This window comes from Onychostoma macrolepis, chromosome 03 (assembly GCF_012432095.1).
Source record: "Onychostoma macrolepis isolate SWU-2019 chromosome 03, ASM1243209v1, whole genome shotgun sequence".
NCBI classification, from domain to species: Eukaryota; Metazoa; Chordata; class Actinopteri; order Cypriniformes; family Cyprinidae; genus Onychostoma; species Onychostoma macrolepis.
Window position 1 is genome coordinate 55,350,437 of NC_081157.1, and position 24,867 is coordinate 55,375,303.

At 43.4% G+C, this 24,867-nt stretch overlaps 1 protein-coding gene across 1 annotated transcript; it reads left to right on the forward strand.

Moving 5' to 3' along the window:
• The first annotated feature begins 227 nt into the window (after positions 1–227).
• On the forward strand, positions 228–21,983 carry LOC131536566 (uncharacterized). Its single transcript, XM_058769598.1, has 4 exons — positions 228–288; positions 9,054–9,377; positions 9,481–9,804; positions 21,939–21,983. The coding sequence occupies exons 1-4, from the start codon at positions 228–230 to the stop codon at positions 21,953–21,955; spliced, it is 726 nt and encodes a 241-aa protein (XP_058625581.1). The 3' UTR covers positions 21,956–21,983.
• The last annotated feature ends 2,884 nt before the right edge of the window (positions 21,984–24,867 follow it).

The window sequence follows — 24,867 nt, forward strand, 5'->3', positions numbered from 1 at the left end:
TCAGTAAGAGCAAGTTCTGACATGTTTCACAAAATATAAAGCAGCACTTCTCCATTACGCTCAGGCATCGTGTTACTAAATATAAATAATATAAATAACTTTAACATGATTTAAACACTCAGTCGGTCAGAAGATCAGAGGAAGTGAACGAACACGGGAAGAGCTGATCGTATTTAAAGAAAGAGTCGAGAGCATATAATGAAGAGGAAGACTGACAGAAAGAGAAGATGGCTGATGAGTGTGATCTGTGTCTGCTGGGACTGATCTTTCTCTCTTCACTTCTCACAGGTAAAGAAATCTGTCTTTTCTCTACAAGATTTAGTTTAATTAGTCTGAGAAAGAGTTTCAACATGATCAGTTTATTCTTGTGTTACATAAAGAACATACTGGATTATTCCTGAATGAACTAAAACTAGACCGTTTCACACTCAAACATCTGATGCTGAATTATCTTCATATCAAGAGTGTGTTTGTGATTTCAGCAGCTCTCTGATAAAGAAAAATAGCTTCCCTTTCGAGGGAACTTCGAACTGCGTCCTCTAGAAGTGTCTGAAGCATATATACAAAAACACCACATGTTGGCCGGCGACAGCCTATGACGTCACTACCGGCACGACCACAGTATAAAGGGGCGCCAGGAAAATACGTCATTCTCTTCTTCGTCTTCAGTGACTGTTTTGTTTGAAGCGTGTATTCTACAGGCAAGAAACGATTTTCTACTATGGCGATCACTAGCAAGGCGTTTAAGAGATGTGTGCATCCGTGTCCTCGTTATTTGACACCTGATGACACACACGATCTTTGCGTCTTTTGTTTGGGCTAGAAGCACGCACGCGATGTCCTCGAGGGAGCAATCTGCGTGCATTGTGAGCTTTTTTCTATGAGAAAGCTCTGCTCTCGTCTGTCTCTCTTTTCGAGGAAGGAGGGACAGCCATCTGCTTCCCGCGGCTCGAGACCCACTGCTGCTGAGGCACGGAGGAGAATGAGCTCGTGGGGCTCGCAGGCGGAGCTGGCTCATGAGTTAGAGAGGGCTTTCCTTCTCTCGCTCGTCGGCCGCGAACGAGTGAGTCGCTGGATGAAGATGATGCGATCTCTCTGACATCATCTGATCCAGTGGCTAGTGCTCTGCTGGGTTATGCCCAGGAAGAGCAGGAGATGTCTGAGGCGAAGAAGTTGAGACTGAGCCCTCTCAATCCTCCTGCCCTGCGTATGACGAACTGTTGGAGGTTATGGAGCAGCAACGGCGAGGCTTGACTTGCCGTGGAAGCGGGCCAAGATGGTGGCGCCACGGGGTCGTCTCGATGAGCGTTATCTTTCTGGCCATAGCCCCCAGCTCGAGTGAGCCTTCCATTTCTTCCTGATCTCCATGCGGAGGTTGAGAGGGAATGAAAAAAGCTGTTTTCCTCTCGCATTCATAGGTTTCAGCATACCAGTTATGCTAACATTGAGGGGATGTGTGAAAATGGCTATGAGGGGATGCCCCCTGTGGAAGAGATGCTGGCCAGCTATCTCTCTGTGGGCGAGACATCCTCTCTCAAGGCTCCCTCCTTGCCATCTAAGCCCCTTCAGGAAACATCTCGCTTAAATGGCAGGGCATATGCAGCAGCAGGTCAGGCTGTCGCTTCGTTGTACACGATGGCGGTGCTTCAGGCATACCAGGCTGATCTGCTGAAGGACCTGGATAAGGGTCAGGGCTTGTCATCTGATGAAGTAGCTGAGTTGCGCCGCACCACGGATTCGGCCATGGTGGTAACAGAGAGACATCTGTGGGTGAATCTGGCAGATGTTGGGAAGAAAGAGAAGGGCTTTCTTCTCGATGCTCCAGTCTCGCCTTCCGAGCTTTTCGGTACCTCCGTCGAGACGGTGGTCGAGAAATTTAGGGAGGCGAAGGCGTGCTCAGCGGCCTTCAAAACCTTCATTCCAAGAAGGTCCAGTTCTGAGCCCGAACAACGCAGGGGTCCTGGCCCATCTCCATCTGGGGATCAGAGATGGGCACAGAAGGCTAGTGTCACGACTCGTTCCCCTCCCCCGCCTGCGGGTAGGGCTAGAGGGAGGCGCTGGTCAAAGAGAGGTAGGCAAGACCTGAGGGAGGTGATCCAGACGAAGCGTTCTCAACCCCTCACTATTGAGGGTTACCTATGAGCAGAAGGGGATAATGTCACTGACAGCCATCGTACCGTCCCAGGGGCAACTCCCTTAGCCGGGTAGAGTTGGTACTTAGTGCTCGCCTTTTGTGCTTGGCTTGCACTCCCCTCAGCATGGTGGCATGGGTATTCCGTTCCCCATAGCGACCCCTAGAGGATGCAGTTCGAAGTCCCTCGAAAGGGAACATCTCAGGTTACATATGTAACATCTCAGTTACGAGTTACCCTCAGTTACCCTCGTTCCCTGAAGAAGGGAACGGAGACGTCACGTCGGATGACCGACGAATTGGGATCTCGCCAGAGAGACCAATCCACTTCGAGTGTAACTAAACGAGCCAATGGACATTGGCATGCGATCATTGCATCCAGCTGCCGCTGATCACAGCGTGAGTATAAGAGGCAGCAGGTGAACCGCATTAATTCATGCTTTCGCTGAGGAGCCGAGCCGGTGACCCGGCCGCTCAGCGGTGGTACAGCGACTGTGGCGACGTGACGTCTCCATTCCCTTCTTCATGGAACGAGGGTTACATACGTAACCGAGACGTTCCCTTTCAGTCAGTCACTCCGAGTCACATCGGATGACCGACGAATTGGGATCCCTACCAAAGCGCCACAGGAGCTGCCCCTTCCAGTGCCCTGTGTAGGCCTCCTGATCCTTCCTATAAGGCAGACGATAGAACCGGGCTCTACACAGAGAAGGTCAACTACTGTTGTTCCTTGAGCAACCCAGACAGTAGGACTTGGATAACACTGGGAAGCGTGCCCTTCCGTTTGGAAGAGGCACACTGCGGAGTCACCTCCTCCCAGAGGGGGATAAGTGGCATTTAGACATGTGAAGTAATCCCGTAGGGCCCTATTGCACATGGAAGTCTCTGAGATGGCTTATGCCGAGTTCACACTGCACGATTTTAGCCCGATTTTTCACTCGCCGACAGGTTTTGATAAATCGCCGACAAATGCCCGACATCGGAGGCAAATCGGAGCTCGTTAACGCGGTGACAATCGCGCAGTGTGAATTATCAAAGACGCGATCTGAGAGAATCGCCGACACGTCGCCGACGCCCGCGAAATATTTGGCATGCTAAATATCTGGAGCTGTCGGCGATTCACAGTCACGCTGTGTGCAATGATTTCTGACTGAAAACTACATCACGATGACCTTCAGCCAATGAGAGACAAAGATACAGGGCAGAGGAAGTTCGGTGAGGAGTTATAGACCATATCAGTATTTTAATATGTACAATTATATCATACAGAAACAAGCACAAATGCTTGACCAGCCGCAACATCAGCATAACAGTTACTGCAAAATTATTATTTACCACTCTTTGCAGAGCACAATCCCTGTTCCCTGCATCTCCCTCTTGCATAATCTGTTTTTCTTTTTTTAGCTGGAAATCAGCGCACAGAAAATTTGCGGGCTATATTTTTTTAATACCTCCAGTCTCGCTCGAGAACAACGGGCTGACGCACGCAGGTTCTCGCGTTATTTCCTTATCACTTCTCGCGTGTGTTTTGGTGTGAAACGTAGTTTGCGGATCAGACAGAGTTGTCGCGATTCTTCCTATTGTGAAATTGTGCAATGTGAAAGCCCCTGTCGCCGATCCATCGTGCAATGTGAACACAGCAGCGACTGAATGCTACCCCAGATAGTCACGCAGTGTGAAAACAACAGCGATCCGACGAGTTTGAAAATCGTGCAGTGTGAACTCGGCATTAGGCTGCATCATTAGAGATGGCAGAACGTAGTCTGCCAGGGGAAACACGGCTTTAATAAGCATACCGTGGAATACACATATGGGATCCCGGCAGGGTCTCTCATATGGGCACTAGCCTCACATCAGATTTCAGGAATTCATTGGCTGAAAGGCCTGGCGCCGGACGCTCTGCCACGTCCGGACGCCGGAGTGCTGGAGGACTTGACAGGGTTTGCCTGGTTAAGGAACTCTCTGGAGAATTAGGCGTAAGAACGCCGCAAGCCAACTCTGAGCTGGGCCTCTCAGTGCCACTACCCGTTTGAGGTGAGAACACAGGAGGAAACCGGTTCGACACGTAGGCTATAAAACCTAGCGAACGTGTTAGGAGTCGCCCAACCCGCAGCTCTACAGATGTCTGCTAGCGAGGCACCACGAGCCAGCGCCCAGGACGATGCGACACCCCTAGCGGAGTGACCACGCAACCTGAGCGGGCAGGGCACACCTTGTGCTTCATAGGCCAAGATGATGGCATCCACTATCCAGTGGGCCATCCTCTGCTTGGAGACAGCCTTCCCCTTCTGCTGTCCTCTGTAACAGACAAAGAGCTGTTCTGAGGTCCTGAAGCTCTGAGTTCTATCCACGTATTGTCGCAGTGCGCGTACAGGACAGAGCAAAGCTAGGACTGGGTCTGCCTCCTCCAGGGGCAGCGCTTGCAGGTTCACTACCTGGTCCCTGAAGGGAGTGGTAGGAACCTTGGGCACATAGCCGGGCCGGGGCCTCAGTGTTGCACTGGAGTCAGCCGGCCCAAACTCAAGGCACAATTCGTCGACCGAAAATGCCTGCAGGTTCCCCACCCTCTTGATCGAGGCCAACGCAGTCAGGAGTAGGGTTTTCATAGAGAGAAACTTCAACTCAACTGATTGCAAAGGCTCGAAGGGGGCAGTTTGTAGGGCTCTTAGCACCAATGCCAAATCCCAAGAGGGTAGGGAGGGAGGCCTAGGAGGGTTTAACCTCCTGGCCCCCCTAAGAAACCTGACAACCAGATTGTGCTTCCCCACCGACCTCCCCTCTGCGGGGTCGTGGTGAGCGGAAATAGCAGCAACATAAACCTTAAGGGTGGAGGGGCACAGCCTACGCTCCAACCCTTGTTGCAAAAAGGAAAGTACGGCTCTGATTGAACATCTCCGGGGGTCCTCACGGTGAGAGGAACACCATTCAACGAACAGGTTCCACTTCAGCGCAACCTCCGCGTCCCATCCAGGGATCACACATGGAGTTTCCACAAGTCTGGACGTGGGTGCCAGAGGGTGCCCCGTCTCTGAGAAAACAGATCCTTCCTCAGAGGAATTGGCCAGGGAGGGGCTGTCGCGAGGAGCATGAGTTCTGGGAACCAGGTCCTGTTGGGCCAATATGGAGCCACTAACAAGACCTGCTCCACGTCCTCCCTGATCTTGCACAGTGTCTGTGCTAGTAGGCTCACTGGGGGGAACGCATATTTGCGCAGGCCCTGGGGCCAGCTGTGTGCCAGTGCATCCGTGCCGAGCGTTGCCTCGGACAGGGAGTAGAACCACTGGCAGTGGGTGGTTTCTGGAGACGCAAACTGGTCTACCTGAGCAACTCCGAACTGACTCCAAATCAGCTGCACCGCCTGGGGATGGAGTCTCCACTCCCAGGAAGTGCCGCTCGAGACAGCTCGTCGGCTGCCTGATTGAACACTCCTGGGATGTGGATGGCACGAAGGGACCTCAGATGCTTCTGACTCCAGAGGAGGAGGTGGCGGGCGAGTTGCGATATGCGACGGGAGCGTAAACCGCCTTGCCGGTTGATATACGCAACGCTCGCAGTGTTGTCCGTACGGACCAGAACGTCCTTGCCCCGAAGGTGCCCTCTGAGGCGGCTCAAGGCAAGGCATACTGCCAGCAACTCGAGGCAATTGATATGCCAACGCAGTTGGGGACCCGTCCACACCCCTGACACTGCATGCCCGTTGTACATGGCTCCCCAGCCAGTGGCCGAGGCATCCGTGAATACCACAGCATGCCTGGATACCTGCTCCAGGGGCACTCCTGCCCGAAGAAACGAGGGATCTGCCCACGGGCTGAAGGTCTTGCGGCAGGCCGGTGTAATCTGAACCCGGTGAGTACCGCGTTTCCACGCCCACCTTGGGACTCGGCCATGGAGCCAGTGCTGAAGCGGTCTCATATGGAGCAGACCGAGCGGAACTATCGCCGCAGCTGCAGCCATATGCCCCAGGAGCCTCTGAAAGAGTTTCAGTGGGACCGCCGTCCTGCCTGATAAAGTCTTGAGGCAGTTCAGCACCGACTGAGCACATTCCTGGGTGAGGCGTGCCGTCTGGTTGACCGAATCCAACTCCATGCCGAGAAAAGAGATCCTCTGCATTGGCACGAGTTTGCTCTTTTCCCAGTTGACCCGAAGACCCAACTGGCTGAGGTGCCTGAGCACCATGTCCCTGTGTGCGCACAACTGCTCTTGAGACTGTGCAAGTATGAGCCAGTCGTCGAGGTAGTTGAGGATGCGCACACCCTGTTCTCTCAGGGGAACAAGGGCTGCCTCTGTGACTTTGGTGAAGACGCGAGACGAAAGGGACAGCCCGAAGGGCAGGACCTTGTACTGATATGCCCGACCCTCGAACGCGAATCGCAGGAATGGCCTGTGTCGCGGGAGAATCGAGACATGAAAGTACATGTCCTTCAGGTCGATCACTGCAAACCAATCTAGGGGACAGACGCACCCAAAAATGCGGCGTGTGACGCCTTGAAATGGGAACTCGAGTGCTACCGCCCTTACCTGCTTCCACGAATGGGCAGGAGGGGTGCTCTTGGGCAACCCACTGCTGCCTGCTGGCGAGAGAGGAGAAGGGAAGTGATCCCGTGATGCACGGTTCACCACTCTCCTCCTCTTGAGACCCAGAGATTGAGGAAACTGCTCTTTTATTGATGTTTTGGGTACCGCTGGCTGCTGGGCCAGCGGAGGAACAGAAACAAAACGAAACAAAAGGTTCTCCACCCGGCTCCACCACTGCGGTCACCATCTCCCGACGAGCAGTTTCCTCCATCCCTGGGTCGCTCGTCTCAGGGCCTCTTGCACTTGCGCTTGCCGCCAGGTTTGGCAGGGGCCTGGACGGGCTGGGCGTCCTGACTGCGACCAGCTCCACGATGCTGCCTGGTGGAAGGCTGCTGTGGCTGCGCGGGAGTGGGGGCAGCCGCAGGGGGGCGCCTACGGCGACGAGCAGGCTGAGGGGCTGCAGCCGGAGTGGAAGCAGCAGGTTTCCTCCGGCGCATGATGTGTTTGATCGCCTCAGTCTGCCTCTGGGCTGCCGAGAACTGCTGGGCAAAGCTCTCGACAGCGTCGCCGAAAAGGCCGGTCTGCGACACAGGAGCATTCAGGAACTGTACCTTCTCCTACTCCCTCATGTCAGCAAGACACAGCCAGAGATGGCGCTCCTGGACCTCCCCACAGGCTCTGTAAGCACTGCCAGTTAGACCTGACGAATACTTACAGGCCCGCGAGGGGAGACACGGGTCACCCCGCAGAGTGGTAGCAGCTGTTGGACATAGTTGCATGGCCACAGACCGCTCCACTGAGGGGATGCCCGCATACCCCAAAGCGGCCCCACCATCGAGGGTGGTGAGAGCGGAGGAGCCACAAGATTTGTTTCGGGCAGTGAAAGGTGCCTTCCACGATCTTGTAAGCTCCTCATGCACTTCGGAAAGAATGGCACGGAGGCGCTGAGAACCAGCGACCCCCACCAAGAAACCACTCATCCAGCCTCAAAGGATCGGGACGCGGTGGACGATTCCACACGAGCCCGACATTCTCGGCGGCCTGGGAAAGCATAGCCGTCATCTCTGGGTCTGGCTCGGACAACGCTACCACACCCGAAGGGGCAACGCAGCCGAGTCGTCATCCCCAGAGAGCGACTCACCCTCCGATGCAGCGATCGACATCTGGTCGTCAGGGGGAGCACCGAAGGAAACGGGTGGTATACCCCGCTCTGCAGAGGTCCCAGCCCACTCCAACGGCAACCCCACCGGCTGCGGAGCGCTTGAGGGGTGAGGAACTCCTCTTGGGGAAGCCCTCACTGTCACCCTCAGATCACCTCTGACTCCACTGGATACAGCGCCGCCCCGGGAACGAACGCTGGATCGCGGCAGAGGCAGAGGGACTCCGTCATGTTTGACATAGCGGAGTCTATTATGCAACTACCCACAAGAACAACATGAACCATCCACGAAAGCTTCCTCAGTGTGCTGAATGCCCAGACACGTGAGGCAGCGATCGTGACCATCCTGAGGCGCCAGGAAACGACCACACCCAGAAACGCACGGGTGATAAGACATCTTTAAAAAGACGCGATCACCTATGTTGCTCTTTTAGAGAAATTTGCTCTTTAATAAGTGCTGAAGCACGCAGGGGAGCTGGCCACCACACACTCCTAGTGTGACTGTCTTCACGGGAATCGCCTTTTCCTCTTCTTCCCGTGAGACCGCGACCACCGCTGCTGCGCTGTAACGCCCACACTCGCTCGTCTTCTCACTCGCAGGATAGGAGAGCAGCAGTGATTCATTCGAAAGGATGAATTAATGCGGTGCACCTGCTGCCTCTTATACTCACGCTGTGATCAGCAGCAGCTGGATGCAATGATAGCATGCCAATGTCCATAGGCTCGTTTAGTTACACTCGAAGTGGATTGGTCTCTCTGGCGAGATCCCAATTCGTCGGTCATCCGACGTGACTCGGAGTGACCGACTGAAAGGGAACCATGGTTCCCTGAGTAGGGAACGAGACACTGCGTCCACTAGGCTCGGTGCCATGCTTCGGATGCAAGCTTCAGACAAAGAAGTGAATGACGTATTTTCCCGGCGCCCCTTTATACTGTGGTCGTGCCGGTAGTGACGTCATAGGCTGTCGCTGGCCAACATGTGGTGTTTTTGTATATATGCTTCAGACACGGGTCACGCTGACGGCGTTCCCCATAGCGACCCCTAGAGAACACAGTGTCTTGTTCCCTACTCAGGGAACCATGGTTACATATGTAACCTGAGACGTTCTTCTAAAGAGTGTGTTGTTCACATTAAGTGAGGAAAAAACACTGTATGATCTGAATCTTCTGCTTTTCATGCTGCTGTGTTAGAGGTTATCATTTATTAATATATAATATGATGATCACTCAGATGTTCTTGTGTTTCAGGTTCCAGTGAAGTGGATGATGCTCATGTGTTCATCAGTTCTGGTCAAAATGTCCGTCTGTCCTGTAATAATGCTCTTCATGACTGCAAATCAACTACATGGATCTATAACAGATTCAGTCATTCAGCAGCAGTTGAACTGATTGGTTTAGGGATAAAGAAAGACACAGAGAGACATGAGAGACTGAGTCTGGGGTCTGACTGCTCTCTGAACATCAACAACATCACAGAAGAAGATTATGGCATTTACATCTGCCAACAATGGACAGGAGTGAAAGGACAACAACAAGGAACTGATGCTCGTGTGTTTCTGCATGTTCTTCATGGTAAGTTTATGATTATATGATCAATTTAAAAAGGGCAAATTCTTCATTTAAACTCTGATGATGATTGAAGAGTGTGTGATGTGTGTGTTATTTTGTGTTTCAGTCTCTTCATCTTCATCATCCTCACAGACTGAGATCAGTGCAGGCCGCTCTGTGACTCTCTTCTGTCAGCTGTATTCATATTCAGATGCTGGAGTCTCTTGTGATGATTGGATCCGTTCTGAGGGAATTGAGCTGTTCTGGGTGAATCAGGCTGGTGTTAAACTGAAGATATCAGACTCCAGATATCAGATATCAGCATCAGATCACTGTAACATCACTCTGACTACAACACTCCTGAATGAAGATCACAACAGAGAGTGGAGATGCAGTGTTACTCACAGAGATCGAGTCCAGAGCTCAGTCACATATACTGTCAAGAGTTCAGGTCAGAAAACAATCTCATGATCAGTTACTGAAGAGTCTCTGTTAGATCTGATAATATAATGATGCTAGAGTTATCTTGTGTGTTTATTAATTATAATATGATTGTCATATTCTACAGTTTGATTAATCTGAACTAACATTCATCTTCACAGCTCAAGATGATCCAGCGTCACCAGTGATTCCACAAGGTACAGACAAAAAATGATATTTCACTGTTCTGAGTTTCACTGGATCCTCTCTTGTTCATGTTAACAAATGCATGTAATCACTTACATTTAAATTTAAAGAGTTGTTTAAATAAAGTGTAAAAGGAAAGACCTGTTAGTGTTTAAAGTTCAGATATTTTGGGCTTTACAGAGTCTTGTGATAAGTATTGTGCTGAAGACTAGAGCTTGTGTTTAGTTTATGGATAGTTGTTCGATGACAATGGTTTTGTTGCTTCATGCAGTGAATGTGTTAATGTCAGTGCAATGATAAATAGTGTTTTATTTGTTCAGTGTATTAGCTGCATATTTTAACTGAAGATAATTTTGGACTACAATGAGTAAAAGCTCCACTCTTCAGCACAATGATAACCAAAAACACAGACATGAATAATCTGCTCAATATAACTGAGCTGGTGTAACTAAAACACTGATTAGTTCAACTGAAACCAAATATTTCATTTACATTATCAAGTAAAACAACCAGATACAAGAGAGAGAGGATTTTTTTGTTTTTGTTTGTTTGTTTGTTTGTTTGTTTTTTAACTGAAGAGTTTTTATTTCATGTACTTCAGTTTCTCTAGTTCAAATTAATTGTATTGTATTTGACAAGGTTTATTTTTTTTGGCTATTTCCAAAAGAAAAAAAAAAAAAAGGTATGCAGTCTGTGTCGAGGCAAAATCACTTATTTTAAGTATAGCCTGATTTGTGTAAATGCTCACAATTATATATTTTTTTTTTCATGTTTCATTGTTTCTCACTGCATTTATCTTGTCTAATAATGATCAACTGGCTGATCCACTGAATAACGGTTCAAGTCATTAGATACATCAGCTCTATAAGAACCTATTTAACCCTCTCTTGAGCCCCGAAGTTAACACCTTTACAGAAAAAAAAAGATTTATTTAAATGTTAAAGGCCGTGCCATCATAATTCAACACATAGACAAACATAGATTAGAGAAGACTTTCAGAGATCAATTTGACTACATATTGTCATTGTGAAATAGTAGTGATCTAAGCCATAAAATGTATAGAAAACATTGAAAGTAACTGAGAAAATATTACTGTACAAAGCACATAATATTACAGTGATAACACCTTCCATTCTCACTCGGTCTGCGATAGTGTAATGAACGCGCTGATCGTGTGTGTATGTGTGTGTGTGTGTGTGTGTGTGAACAGTGTGTGCTGCAGTATGAAGACACATACACTGACAGCAGGCAGAACAGCCTATCGTAATGTTTGGACCGAGCGATATGATTGGACGCCTTCCACAGACGATATAAATACATATAAACACATTTAGACCAATTAACTTAGAGATTGCTATCGGGATCTGAAGAGACTTTCAGCCACTATATCAAAAAATGTGAACCAAACCACCTACCTTTTGTGAAATGTTTCTCACTGCAGTTTCTGTCTTTTAGTCTTACAGTAAACAACTTTACAGAGAAACCAGGGTTACAGGCTTCAGAAGCACATTATCATTCAACACACAGGTGTAATGGGAGTAAAACGGTCTTTTCAGACAGATTGATAAAAACCTTTCACGAAATTATTTCAGATTATACTACAGGGCTGTTGAATGCTTGAATCTGATTGGCTGACGACCGTTCTAAAGTGTGCAGTTATTTTCAGGGAAACACATGGTGAACGTAGTTCCAGGCAGCTCTTGACCGCATTACATGACCATATCACTTCGCCAAATGATTTCTGTTATTTCAAAGGTCCTTACAGCCTAAAACAGCAAAAGAACCAAAACCCACAACGACACTGGCCAAACAAATAAATATAGTAAACTATAGGATAAAAACGACAGATCATGTCCATGTTTTTGCCACAAAATTACGTTTTATTATGTACGGAAAGCACATACTCTATTTCTCCTGCTCTCTCTCCCTCACAGACAGTTTGCACACAAGCTAACATGCACGCTAATGTTGTTAGCGCTACTCTGACGATTTTATCAGTAACATAGTATAACAACTTAAAAACTATATGACTTCTCACAAGCGAGGTAACAACAACGGCGCTGTTCATGAAGAAAATGAACTTAAAGTTTCACTATAACTAGACATTGCTGCTGAACACTGAGAGACACACAGTGGTAATCTCTCTCTCTCTCTCTCTCTCTCAATCATAACTTAGTTATTAACTGTAATAACTGCATTAATCTGCTATCAACGGCTCAAGCCTCCATTACTAGGTTTAAAATTACATTTTGGAATTAGCAACGGAGGATGAGATGCAGAAGAAATAATCCTACTCACAATAGAGATTTAATACCGGACGAATGCCTTGAAATATATCATCTGATCGATGTCTTGAGGTGTGTCAACCATAGTATAAGCGGAATAATTGACAACGGTCCGTTGAATTATTAGAAAAATAATGCGGTGTAGTTCCGCTTTGTGTCGTGGCCGCATCACCACCTCGGGTGTGCATTATTTTTCTAATAATTCAACGGACCGTTGTCAGTTATTGCTTACTTAATTAACAGAGTAATTTGGTTAATATTAACCTATAGATGACATTAAATTAACAGTTGTCTGATGCTTAAATATATAACTCTCAAAACAATAATAACATCCTATAATACAGTGTACAGATGAGCAGTGAACAAACTTCAGCTGAGAAACATGATCCATTTCTACAGAGTTTCTTAAGATTTCCAGAAACTGATCACTGATCAGACTGTCTGATTCTGTATGAGCTTCAACTGATAACGAGAACTGCTGAAACAAACACACTAGTCAAACAGGGATGAATTCTTATTACTTCAATGTTTTTTTTGTTTTTTTCTTTTCAAACACCTGTATTTACTGAACAACAAGGTATGCATGTATTTCTTTATTATTTCAATGCTTTACAGTGCCGGCTACAGATCAAGAGCTTATCAAACATTATTGAATGTGTTGACCTCAATCATTTGCTTTCCCCACATATAAAACCTGATGCAAATATATTATTTAGTTGTATATGTCAATGATAGAATTGAGGGGTTGAACTTAAATGTTTAAAGTGAGTATTTCTTAAAAATTCAAACTCATTCCATGTTAGTGCCATAACTGATATAAACTAATAGCTGATATTATTCTGGACTACAGCAGGTTGTAAAACAAATGTCTTAATGCTGACTTCATGCACTAAAGTATGATTTTTCTATTTCCATTTTGTTTTAACAGTTGTAACGTCAACTACAGCAACAGTAACAATGTAAGGGTGGTTTCCCTACAGTGGTTTAGGCAGTAAGATTGCCGAATGACTAAAGAAACATTATCAGCATGATGGTATAACACTTTACATTTATTGTCTTTTACCACCCACTGCCACTTATACACTGTACCAACGACGGAGATAAGCGCAGTTAGAATACATAAATATGTGGGAGAGCATTGCTATTAAGTGATATTGTATTGCAATAGGTAGCACTTCAATATTAACCTTGAATCAAGACTATTTAGCTCATAATTAATAATTGAAATGGTTTAATAAAAGTATTTTGTTTAGGGGTGACCCCGAATAGTCGACGATTCGATGCTTCGATTCAAGTACATTTACATTTACATTTATGCATTTAGCAGACGCTTTTATCCAAAGCGACTTACATTGCATTCAAGTTACAGTTTTTACATTTGATCAGCTCTTGCTTTCCCTGGGAATCGAACCCATGATCTTGGCGTTGCTAGCGCCATGCTCTACTATTTGAGCTACAGGAAAGCCTGATTCCACTCCCAATCTCACAGTCGAATATTCGCGGGGTGTTATGATCATGCCATTTTGGCTATATGGGGGTGCTCAGTGTCTGATTTCACATCGAACTACCAGTTTTCTCCCAATAAGTTCATATACAGTCTATTATGATAATGCTGTAAGTGAGAATCTGAAAAGAAAAAAGCTTTAAATAAATATTTTAACGTGCGTGAATAAATCCAAGCACCCCTATTATAGATTTAAGTTTCACTTTCCATAATCTGTGACCGACAGCGGAGCATTTTGGCAGCAAGGATTTAAAACTTTAACACGACTCAGACCGATGCAGAGTGAAAGACTGGATTTTTTTCGATCAGGTAGGATGCAAGTGATTTCAAAACATTTCAACCGGTTTATATATATTGTGTATATATTATTTATCTCATATAAGATGCATTTGGTTGAGTCGCTGCAGTAAAGTGCTTCACGGTGATGATCTCTTCAGCGCGCAGGACAAACAACTATGCAGAATATTAATAACTATTACTGGGACTGTCATATACACATAACATTATAATGAGAAAACTATTATAATAAAACGCTGTGAATTTTTAGAGTTTAGTTCCCGTGTTTCTGCACGTTGTTGCGTGAAGAACGCGTCCACAAAAGGAGTTCATTCAGAGCCGCGCAGAGACGTTCATGCATCGGGGCGTTTTGTGCAGATAGCCTTTGTTATATTAACGTTATGTTGTATAAATAATGAAGCGTATTGAGTTAAATGAGTTAAATCCCATTGATTAAAAACCTGCTATCAAATGCTTCATTCTACTGGTCCTCTTCAGCACGTGCAGCTCAAAACAGAAATGCAGAACATTAATAACTGTCATATACATAACGTTATAATGAGAGCACTATTGTAAAAAATGTTGTGAATTCTTAGGGTTTCGCTGACGTTTAATGTTAGCTATCTTTTAATCAAAACATAAAACATTATTCACTCCGTTTGTACCTGCGAGGCGTCCATTACACATTTTCCCTGTGTATTAAAGTCAGTAATTATGACTGTCGAATGTCACTTGAATCTTGGTAATGTATTTTGCCCCACCCCCAAACATATGATTCGACTATCAGTCGACTATCAGCAAGATTCGAAAATTCTGATTCGACTATGAAAATCCTTAGTCAGGTACACCCCTAATTTTGTTATGGTTACACTTGAATTGGTAACAAAAAAATAGATGAAGGATGGTAAAACATAAACAGCTAATTGTACCCAGCATGTATGTAAAATGTTTCTTATAGAGTTGGTAGGAAGAAAAGAGTTGATAGAGTTGAGGAAGAAAAAGAGGGCGAGAGGGCAGAGCCCCAAAAGAGCAAGAAAAGAGACAGAGCAACAGTTGCAATCTTCTTTTATCCCTTCCTTGACCATGTGACTAAAACCCAAATGTGAGACATTCAAACTGACCAATCAGCAGATTACAGCTTCACCCACTGGGCAAAAGATGTGACAATTAGTAGACCCCCGTTGTATACACATGTTGGCCTACAGGCCTTGATCACTATCAGCACCCCTGTGCCTTTAGGAACGCCAAATGGCCCTTTTGTTACTTAAGATATGTTCGGGACAGGAAAGCAGAAGTCTTTGATTATTTTCAACCTTACACCAATCTCTCTGAAAGAAGGTGTGTTTGTACATCTTCCTCATTTCAGACTCTGAATTCACACTAGAATCAGTATCTAAACATACTGAATCCTCTCTGAGTTATTAGAGCAGCTGATCACAAACTTTAACTCACGCCACGCTTCATCTGAAATCTACATCAGATTCTCATTTCATTCTCTCGTACATCACCTACAATCCTTAAACATGAAAACTAATACTGTTATGTAAAAAGATACTCTATTAAACGTCACAGACACATCATTCATATCCAGACGATCCTAAACAATCATGTCTATAATTATTAGGTATAGTCTATAAATTGAGGTTCAGTCTGTTAGTGTTCAGATGACTTTCAGCTCAAATAAACAACTCTCTGGAAAACTTGATACTAATTGGTCAGTTGTAGCATTCAGTCATCAGATATCCCCTAATATTCACCGTTGCCCATGGCAACACTGTATATCAGACGCCAGCCTGATTATTAGCAGCACTGAAACCAGCATTACTTTCATACAAACACAACCTGACCATCAGGTGTCTCAGTTATAGACTGTAGTGAAGATGACCTCAGAGAACGTCAGGATTAATAATACTGGAATATTGATGCAGTGTTCACGATGGTGTAATTGACTATTTTTACTGTAATATAGACTTCATAGCTACTGAACTGTGAATGACAGTAGATCAGAGAACGAGCACAGCTGTAATAAACTTACTGTAAATCCTCATCACAAGTATCAGTTTTTCATGATAAACAAGGATAATTATGCTATTAAATGTGTCATTTATCATTGTATTGGTAGTTTGTTATTGTTCAGTATTTGGTTAAACACAGTAATGAATGTGTGTCTCTCTCTCAGTGATTGTGATTGTTGTCGGCGCTTCATTCGCTCTTCTCATTCCTGCTCTGATCATTTGGCTGATTCATAAAAAAAGAGCCGCTGAGTTTGAAGAGTTTCTCATATTATATAACAACAGACAAAAAAGTCCAAAATGTCCAACAAAGTATTTAAAGAGAGTTAACAGAAATAATGTTTCTATTCTGGAAACAATGTTGTGTTTGGTTTGTGTGTTTGATCATAACTATTCCCATCACATTATGTTTCAGGTGTCAGAAGAGCGACTGATGACTCTGTGGTGAGTTTTGTAGGTTGATCCATGAGTTATTAATAACCATAAGCTCCACAGAGGACTGACTCTGAAATATCACACTCATATTAGTCACATTACAGTAGATCAGGACAAGTTACTATATTTCTACTGTTTCTGCTGTAAAGCTCACAGATAGAAATAAATATAACAGAATCAATGACACAATCAACATTTCCATTCATCCTCCTCACAGTGAACAATATGATTCATCTTCAGTAATGTGTGTATATTTCATAATTGTGTATATTTGACAGTTAATTTTTTGTCATTGGTCTGTCATCCTAACATCATGTCTGTATAATAGATTTTGACTAAACCTGAAGGTTTTACACATATTTGAGCGAAACATTTTCAAACATTTTCAGAGTCTGCTTCACACAGTAGTGACAGATGGGCCTTTAACAGCTTGATTTGCTGTATTTTCATTGATGTTTAGGAGCAGACAGATGATGTGACTTATATTGTTTACTGCGTACAGTAAAAACAGAGCCAAAAAGAAGGTGAGCAAACACTTCTTGATCTTCCATCAGTGTCTTCTCTCAACATGACCTGAATCAGTTTTATTACATGCAGTTCTTCTAAATCTGTGTCTTGAATTGAGCTCAGACTGCATGCTGTAATAATTGTGCATTAAAACAGTGACTGTGATGTTGATTCAGGTTCGCTGTGATGATAAAGTGACTTATGCTTCCATCGGAGGATCAAAAGCTGGAGATCAGCAAAACTGCAGTCAACTTTATGTCTCTGTGAACAAGAACCATCACAAATCAGACAAATACAGGTGCATCTCAATAAATTAGAATGTTGTGAAAAAGTTTCATTTTTTCTTGTAAGTTATTTCAAAAAGTGAAACTTTCATATATTTTAGATTCATTGCATGTAAAGTAAAACATTTCAAAAGTTTATTTTTTTTAATTTTTTTTATTTTGATGATTAGAGCTTACAGCTCATGAAAGTCAAAAATCAGTATCTCAAAATATTAGAATATTTACTCATGGTCAGTTTCAATTAATGACCATCCCTACAGTATAAATTCCGGGTATCTCTTGTTCTTTGAAACCACAATAATGGAGAAGACTGATGACTTGGCAATGATCCAGAAGACGAACATTGACGCCCTCCACAAAGAGGGTAAGTCACAGAGGGTCATTACTGAAAGGTGTGGCTGTTTACAGAGTGCTGTATCAAAGCATACTAAATGCAAAGTTGACTGGAAGAAAGAATTTGGGTAGGAAAAGGTGCACAAGCAACAGGGATGACCGCAAGCTTGAGAATACAGTCAAGCAAAGCTCCTCTTTTCAGATGAAAGTAAATTTTGCATTTAATTTAGAAATCAAGGTCCCAGAGTCTGGAGGAAGAGTGGAGAGGCACAGAATCCATGTTGCTTGAAGTCCAGTGTGAAGTTTCCACAGTCTGTGATGATTTGGGCTGCCATGTCATCTGCTGGTGTTGGTCCACTGTGTTTTCTGAAGTCCACAGTCAACGCAGCCATCTACCAGGAAATTTTAGAGCACTTCATGCTTCCTTCTGCTGACAAGCTTTATGAAGATGTTGGTTTCATTTTCCAGCAGAACTTGCACCTGCCCACACTGCCAAAGGTACCAAAAGCTGGTTCAGTGACCATGGTGTTGGTGTGCTTGACTGGCCAGCAAATTCGCCAGACCTGAAACCCATAGATAATCTATGGGGTATTGTCAAGAGGAAGATGAGAGACACCAGACCCAACAATGCAGATGAGCTGAAGGCCACTGTCAAAGAAACCTGGGCTTCCATACCACCTCAGCAGTGCCACAAACTGATCACCTCCATGCCACGCCGAATTGAGACAGTAGTTAAAGCAAAAGGAGCCCCTACCAAGTATTGAGTACATATACAGTAAATGAACATACTTTCCAGAAGGTCAACAATTCACTAAAAATGTTTGTTTTTTTATTGGTCTTATGAAGTATTCTAATTTGTTGAGATAGTGAATTGGTGGGTTTTTGTTAAATGTGAGCCAAAATCATCACAATTAAAAGAACCAAAGACTTAAACTACTTCAGTCTGTGTGCATTGAATTTATTTAATACACGAGTTTCACAATTTGAGTTGAATTACTGAAATAAATGAACTTTTCCACGACATTCTAATTTATTGAGATGCACCTGTAATTATACAGACACCACACGAGCAGAGGGATATGAACCTTATATAACATGTTAAGGAACAAGCTCTGATTTATTTGTAGTTTTTGGTTATTCTGCTCATTTGTCATGTTTTTGTACAGTAGCTGTCTGTGTGTCTTTATTATTGATTCAGGATCTGCAGAGTAAAGTAACAAACGGAGGACAGTTTTACTCTCTGAGATCTTTTCTCATTAAATCATCTAGAGCCGGTTGTTAAAAAGTAATCTTGATCATATTTCAGCTGTTGGATTGGATCAAATCTTGAAAATGTGTTGTTCAAAAAAAAATAAAAAAAATAAAAAGTATTCTGATATCGGATTAGATCACAAAATCTTGGTTTTGATCAGGATCAGATCGTCAGTTTGTGTTGTTCAAAAGTTTTAGTAAGATTGGGATAGCTTTGATACAAAAAAACAGGATTACACTGATCCCAGCAGAAGGGTGGATTTCAGGAACAAAAATGAAGTAAACTTTAAAACTGGTCCAAAAATACTACATTTGTTACAATACTGGATAGCAAAACATGATTTCTAAATTCAGATTATACTGATCCAGACTGATCTTCTTGAACAACTGGCCTCTATTGTCTAAAGCAGATAATTAAAGGTGCAGTAGGAGATCTTGGAAAATGCTAACTTTAGCCTGATAGCACTGAACCCGAACGTCCCACCCTCCCTGCAATTGCCGTCCAAAGCCACGCCCCCTGAACACATATAAGCTCACAGACCGAATAACAGAGACAACATACTACAATAGGCTACATCAGAGCTTCCCAATCCCAGTCCTCGCCATGATTCCAGTTCGAAGCGAGCGTATATGTTCCATACAAATGGGATTAAAGTGTGCGAGACGTAAATTGAAATAGTATTTATTTACAGAGGTATATTATGTCACACTTCTCTTTTAAGATTCGTCTGTGTGTGAAGACGCTGCGCAGCACAAATAACAGCGCTGGGCATCATGAGTCATTCACCGGTGAGAAAGGTTTATAGTTGCTCTATCTGCACAGCGTACGTGTTCGCGCTCATGACGTACCGTGTCCGCACGAACCGGGTGCACAGTGGTATGCAAATACATACGTTGACAGGCAGGTAGGAAAGCCAATTAAAACACTCGGACCGAGCGTTTTGATTGGACGAACATTTCTTGGTCCTACGCCTTCCACAGAATATATAAATATAAATAAATGCATTTAGACCACTTAACTTAATGATTGCTATCAGGATGTGAAGAGACTTTCAACCAGAATAACAAAAAATGTTTCTGAAGACAATCACCTATTGCACCTTTAACTCTCAGCTTGCACTAATTATGAGAACACGTAAAGCTGCATGATGAAGTAAGTGTTTGTTACAATATGACAGCAATGATAATCTGGTGCTTGAACCATTTGAGCAGCTGTTTGTAATATTATGTTTTATTTGTCAACAATAAAAACCTTTATCAAACTTGTATATGTATGGTGATATTTTCCATCATTATTATATAAGCTAGGTCAAGATAAAATATATATAAAAACAATTGATGGTTTTGCCAGGCCAGGGTATCTGCAGGATATTTAAGCTTAAATTCAAGAATTTTAAAGACCTTTTTTAAGACCTGCACAAAAAATATATAAATAAAACATAAAATGACTGTAAAAAGCATGACATACAGTTCAGATGCAGGTTTTCACAAAAACAATAAAGTTTTATATTAATTAAATAACATATAAATATATTTTACTGCCTTAATTGTTTACATTTTATAACACATTATCTTATTGTCGATCCACCGGTTCACATTTACAACTCTGAGTGTTTGCTGCTTAAAAACATGGGTTGATTTTCACATTGGCCTTTGATAACAGCAGACATTCGGGCTGATTGAAAATGGAAAATCCTTCTCTTCCAGCAGGTGGCGCTTTCGTAACGGCAGCAGCACACAAAGCCCAAGAGACAGACTCCACAAAGCAGCGAAGCAGATGACTCTGAAACGTGCAGTGCTCATATTTATTCAATGAATAGCCTTTTTAAGTTTAATCGCAATTCTTGTCTTTCAGTCCCCACGTTTAAGACCTCCTAAAATCATAATTAAGACTTTCTTGTAACATTTAAGATTTTTTAATGACCCGTCAACTTTCCTAATTTTTGAAAATGCCATTGTTTTTCAGCGCAGACTCATCACTGCACGCACGACTGCACCCAAACGGCTCTAGAGCTGACCTTGATCTGCTAGATATAAATTAGATTTATTAGAAATTAGCATTTGGTATTTATTTCATTATGTCAAAGGCCTTCACGGATTCGGACCGGAGTCCACTACCGTAAAGACTACAAAAGCTGCGCCAGTTGAAATAGAAGCGCCCCGTCAGGTTTTAAATCTTAACCTTCTGTTTTGGCTGTAGGTCCGGGTCAATATGGGACAGCTTCTGGGTCCGGACCCGGCCGCGGTCCGCCTGTTAGTGGCCTATGGTATAGGGTATGATTTCACATACATAGCCGGAGTATTTTACTATACAGGGAGCCCCCAGCTGTGTGTATATATCAATGATAACAACAAATATAACACACTTTTCATCATCTGCATGTGTCATGTAATGATTTTCATGAAGTCTTAACTTCAACTGCACACAGAGATTATGATTCTTTAAAATATGCCTATGATAGTATACTTCTGGCTTTTGTCATGTCTGAAACCATTGTGCTCAAAGCAGTGGCTGCAAGAAAAAAAAGGCTGGTCACTGCTCTGTCTGTGTGTGTGTGTGTGTGTGTGTGTGTGTGATGGGTTAAATGAGAGCACAAATTCTGAGTATGGGTTATTATACTTGGCCACATGTCACGTCACTTTATAATATTTTCAGAGCGCTGATCTCACTCTTGAGGTTTGGAAACATGTTATTGTTGGCTGTTTGTTTGACGCACAGGTAATTAAAGAAAGAAGAGGAACTGCATCTGAAGCCAAACACAACTGTTGATCTCTGAACCCAGTTTGGACTGATGGCTGTGAATTCTCACACATTCATGGAGCGTTTACATGACACCATATTCAACTAAAAAAAAATCATTTTTCATGCATTTTTTTTTTTTTTTTTGCCATTCATTTACACAACAGTGAAAACAATAGTGGTAATAAAAAGGGTAGCAGTAGTTGTGAAAGTCTTATCGGCTCCATTCAGAGCCTGAGTCCCAGTGTTCATTTACTGTGGAAGCTCTGCTCCTCTGTGTAACTGAGCATGTTCCTGTGGGCTGTACTCTCAGTGTGACATGTTTCTGCAGTATTTTCAGAGCTGTGATCTCACTGTTGTTACTGTGATCATCTCTGAACCCAGATCAGATCAGACTGATGATGGCTGTGAATCTGCTCTTCATGTGATTGTCTGTCTGAACACCGGAAGCTGATGAGCAGAGGAGGAGCTGATGATGTTAAAGAGAGAAAGACTGACAGAAAGAGAAGATGCTGATGAGTGTGATCTGTGTCTGCTGGGACTGATCTTTCTCTCTTCACTTCTCACAGGTAAACACATTTCTACACGCTCTTTAAAGAGTTTCGAACATGCTTTATTCTTCCTGACAGTCATGTTCTGATCTGACTCTGAGAATGACCTGCTGTCACAGGAGTTTGATTATGAAGCTGTTATGGATTATTCTTGAATGAACTAAAACTAGACCGTTTTACACTCAAGCATCTGATGCTGAATTATCTTTATATCAAGAGTATACATAATATTAGAATAAAATACTCTCCACAAATAACAGGCCAGATTACAGCAAGAATTATATTATTATTAGTAGTAGTATTAATCCTCAGAGGAAGAAGATTAGTTTCACTAGTGGTGGAGAGATGAAGCTTCATGAAGCTTCTGAAGCTTTTCAGCCAGATGTGTTGAAAAGTGCTTCATTTCTGGAGGCTTTGAATGCAGGCGAGCGCCACCTGCTGGTCGATGCCAGTAACCTGCAGGAAAACATTATCAGGAGTGTGACAGCGTTACAATGTGTGCTACATGGTTCAGAAAGACTTGATACAGTAACACACACTCTCACATAGTAAACACATGTAAAATAAACAAATAAATACATTATTTTAAGTTATTGTGATTCATAATTTTGAAATTTTGAAACTTATTATTTGTACACTGGAGAGAAACCTTACAAGTGTTCACACTGTGACAAGAGATTCAGTCAGTCATCACATCTGAAAACACACGAGAGGATTCACACTGTAGAGAAACCGTATCACTGCACTGCATGTGGGGAGCGTTTCAGTGATTCATCTGCTCTACACAGACATACAAAAAACAATCACAGTAAGTAGATCATCTTGAGATCCAGCACTTTCAGGTCTGATTCGTGTCATCAACAAATGCGACACAATAATAACCGCGATTTGTTGAGCTACAGGTAAGTTTTTGTTTAACTTGTTGATATTGTAGCGGGGTAATTGTTTTATCTGCTTTTGGCCCGGTTTTGATGTGATTGGTGGACCAATGAGATGTAAGCAGCCCTACTACTTAAGGACTCTTATTTTGAGGGGCGGTGTGATGGCTTCACTCGGCGAGCAGCGAGTTGTGTGGAGGCGGGGAAGACTGAGGACTGTGAAGTTAAGGTATTGTGAGGATAGTAAATATAGGTGAGAGGAACTTGGATTGGGACTATCGACCGACGGCCTGTACAGGTCCGGAACGATACTCCAGAGAAGTTCCTTGCAAGCCTGGGGGACAATGGCAGGGAAAGAGACAGATAGTGAGAGTAACAGTATGGTTTGTAGTGAGGAAGATGAAGCGGGGATAAATGAGTGGGAAAATGTAGGAAAGGGAAAGAATGGAAAAAGCCAGAAAAGAAAGAAAAAAGAAACATCCAGCATTGAAGAAACGGAAAGTGAAGGAAGTGAAGACATGAAACCAAAATGTTGTAATTGTGGAGGAAATCACAGTGTGGCTTACTGGGGATGTGAGGTATTTAAAAAAAGAAGTTGGAGGAGCAACATATAAGGTTAAAAGAGAAGGTATCATATGCTGATGCAGTTAAATTGGCTGGAAAAGAAAAACAGAATAAAGGGGGAAGAGGGAATATAGATCAAGGAAAAGTAAATGAGCAGCAAGATAAGAAGAATGCTTGGAAAGAGAAGAAGAAACTGGTCACATTCATTGCAGGAGTAATAAATGCAACATTTGAAATAAAATCAAAAACAGAAAGGATTCAGGTGATTGTGAAAGCAGCAGAACATCATTTGGATATGATAGGACTGGAGTGGGAGGAAATAAATGATGAACTGAGGATGCAAGCAAGTCAAGAGAATTCATGTATTGGGTGATAATATTAATAATGTTAATTTTGCAATGGAATGCAAGAAGTCTATTGGCTAACGGACAAGACTTTAAGCAATTTGTTGCTAGTAGGAGAGAATTACCTGAGGTTATATGTGTACAAGAGACTTGGTTAAAAACTCAATTTGATTTTATCTTATATGGTTATGTGGCAGTGCGGCAAGATAGAAGAAAGAAGGGAGGAGGAGGATGTGCAACATTTATAAAACAGGGTGTATCATACCAAGTATTAGGTATAGGAAATGAACAAGAGTATGTGGTAATAAAAGTGTGGGTTGGAAAGAAGGAGTTGGTGATAGTTCATTATTATAACCCATGTCAAAGACTAGAGATAAGGAAACTTGATGAGGTAGAGGGCAAGATTGTAGAAATATGGTATGGTGTGGGGATTTAAATCTTCTAGCAGCAGTTTTGCCACTAGTGTGTCCATGGAAAGATCACAAACTCCAAATATGCTAGCCATATATGCTAGCCAAGTGTTCTATCAATTGTGCCAGTGAAGATCAAGGCGAACAATGGAAATAAAATAGTGCAGACGTATGCATTTCTGGACCCCGGCAGTTCTGCCAGATTTTGCACTACAGACCTCATGAATCAACTTGATATGACTGGAAAAAGGACCAACATTCTGTTGCGAACGATGAATCAAGAGAAGATGATGGTCAGTAATGTGGTGTCTGGTTTGGAGGTGAGTGCACTACATGAGCAATTGCATTGCCCTTCCAGATGTATACACACAAAACTCCATGCCTGTTAATAAGCACAACATCCCTACTCAGAATGAAGTATCCAAATGGCTTTACTTAAAAGGAGTTTTACTTCCCACCATAGAAGCAGATATTGGCCTGTTAATTGGCACTAATGCCTCTAAATTATTAGAA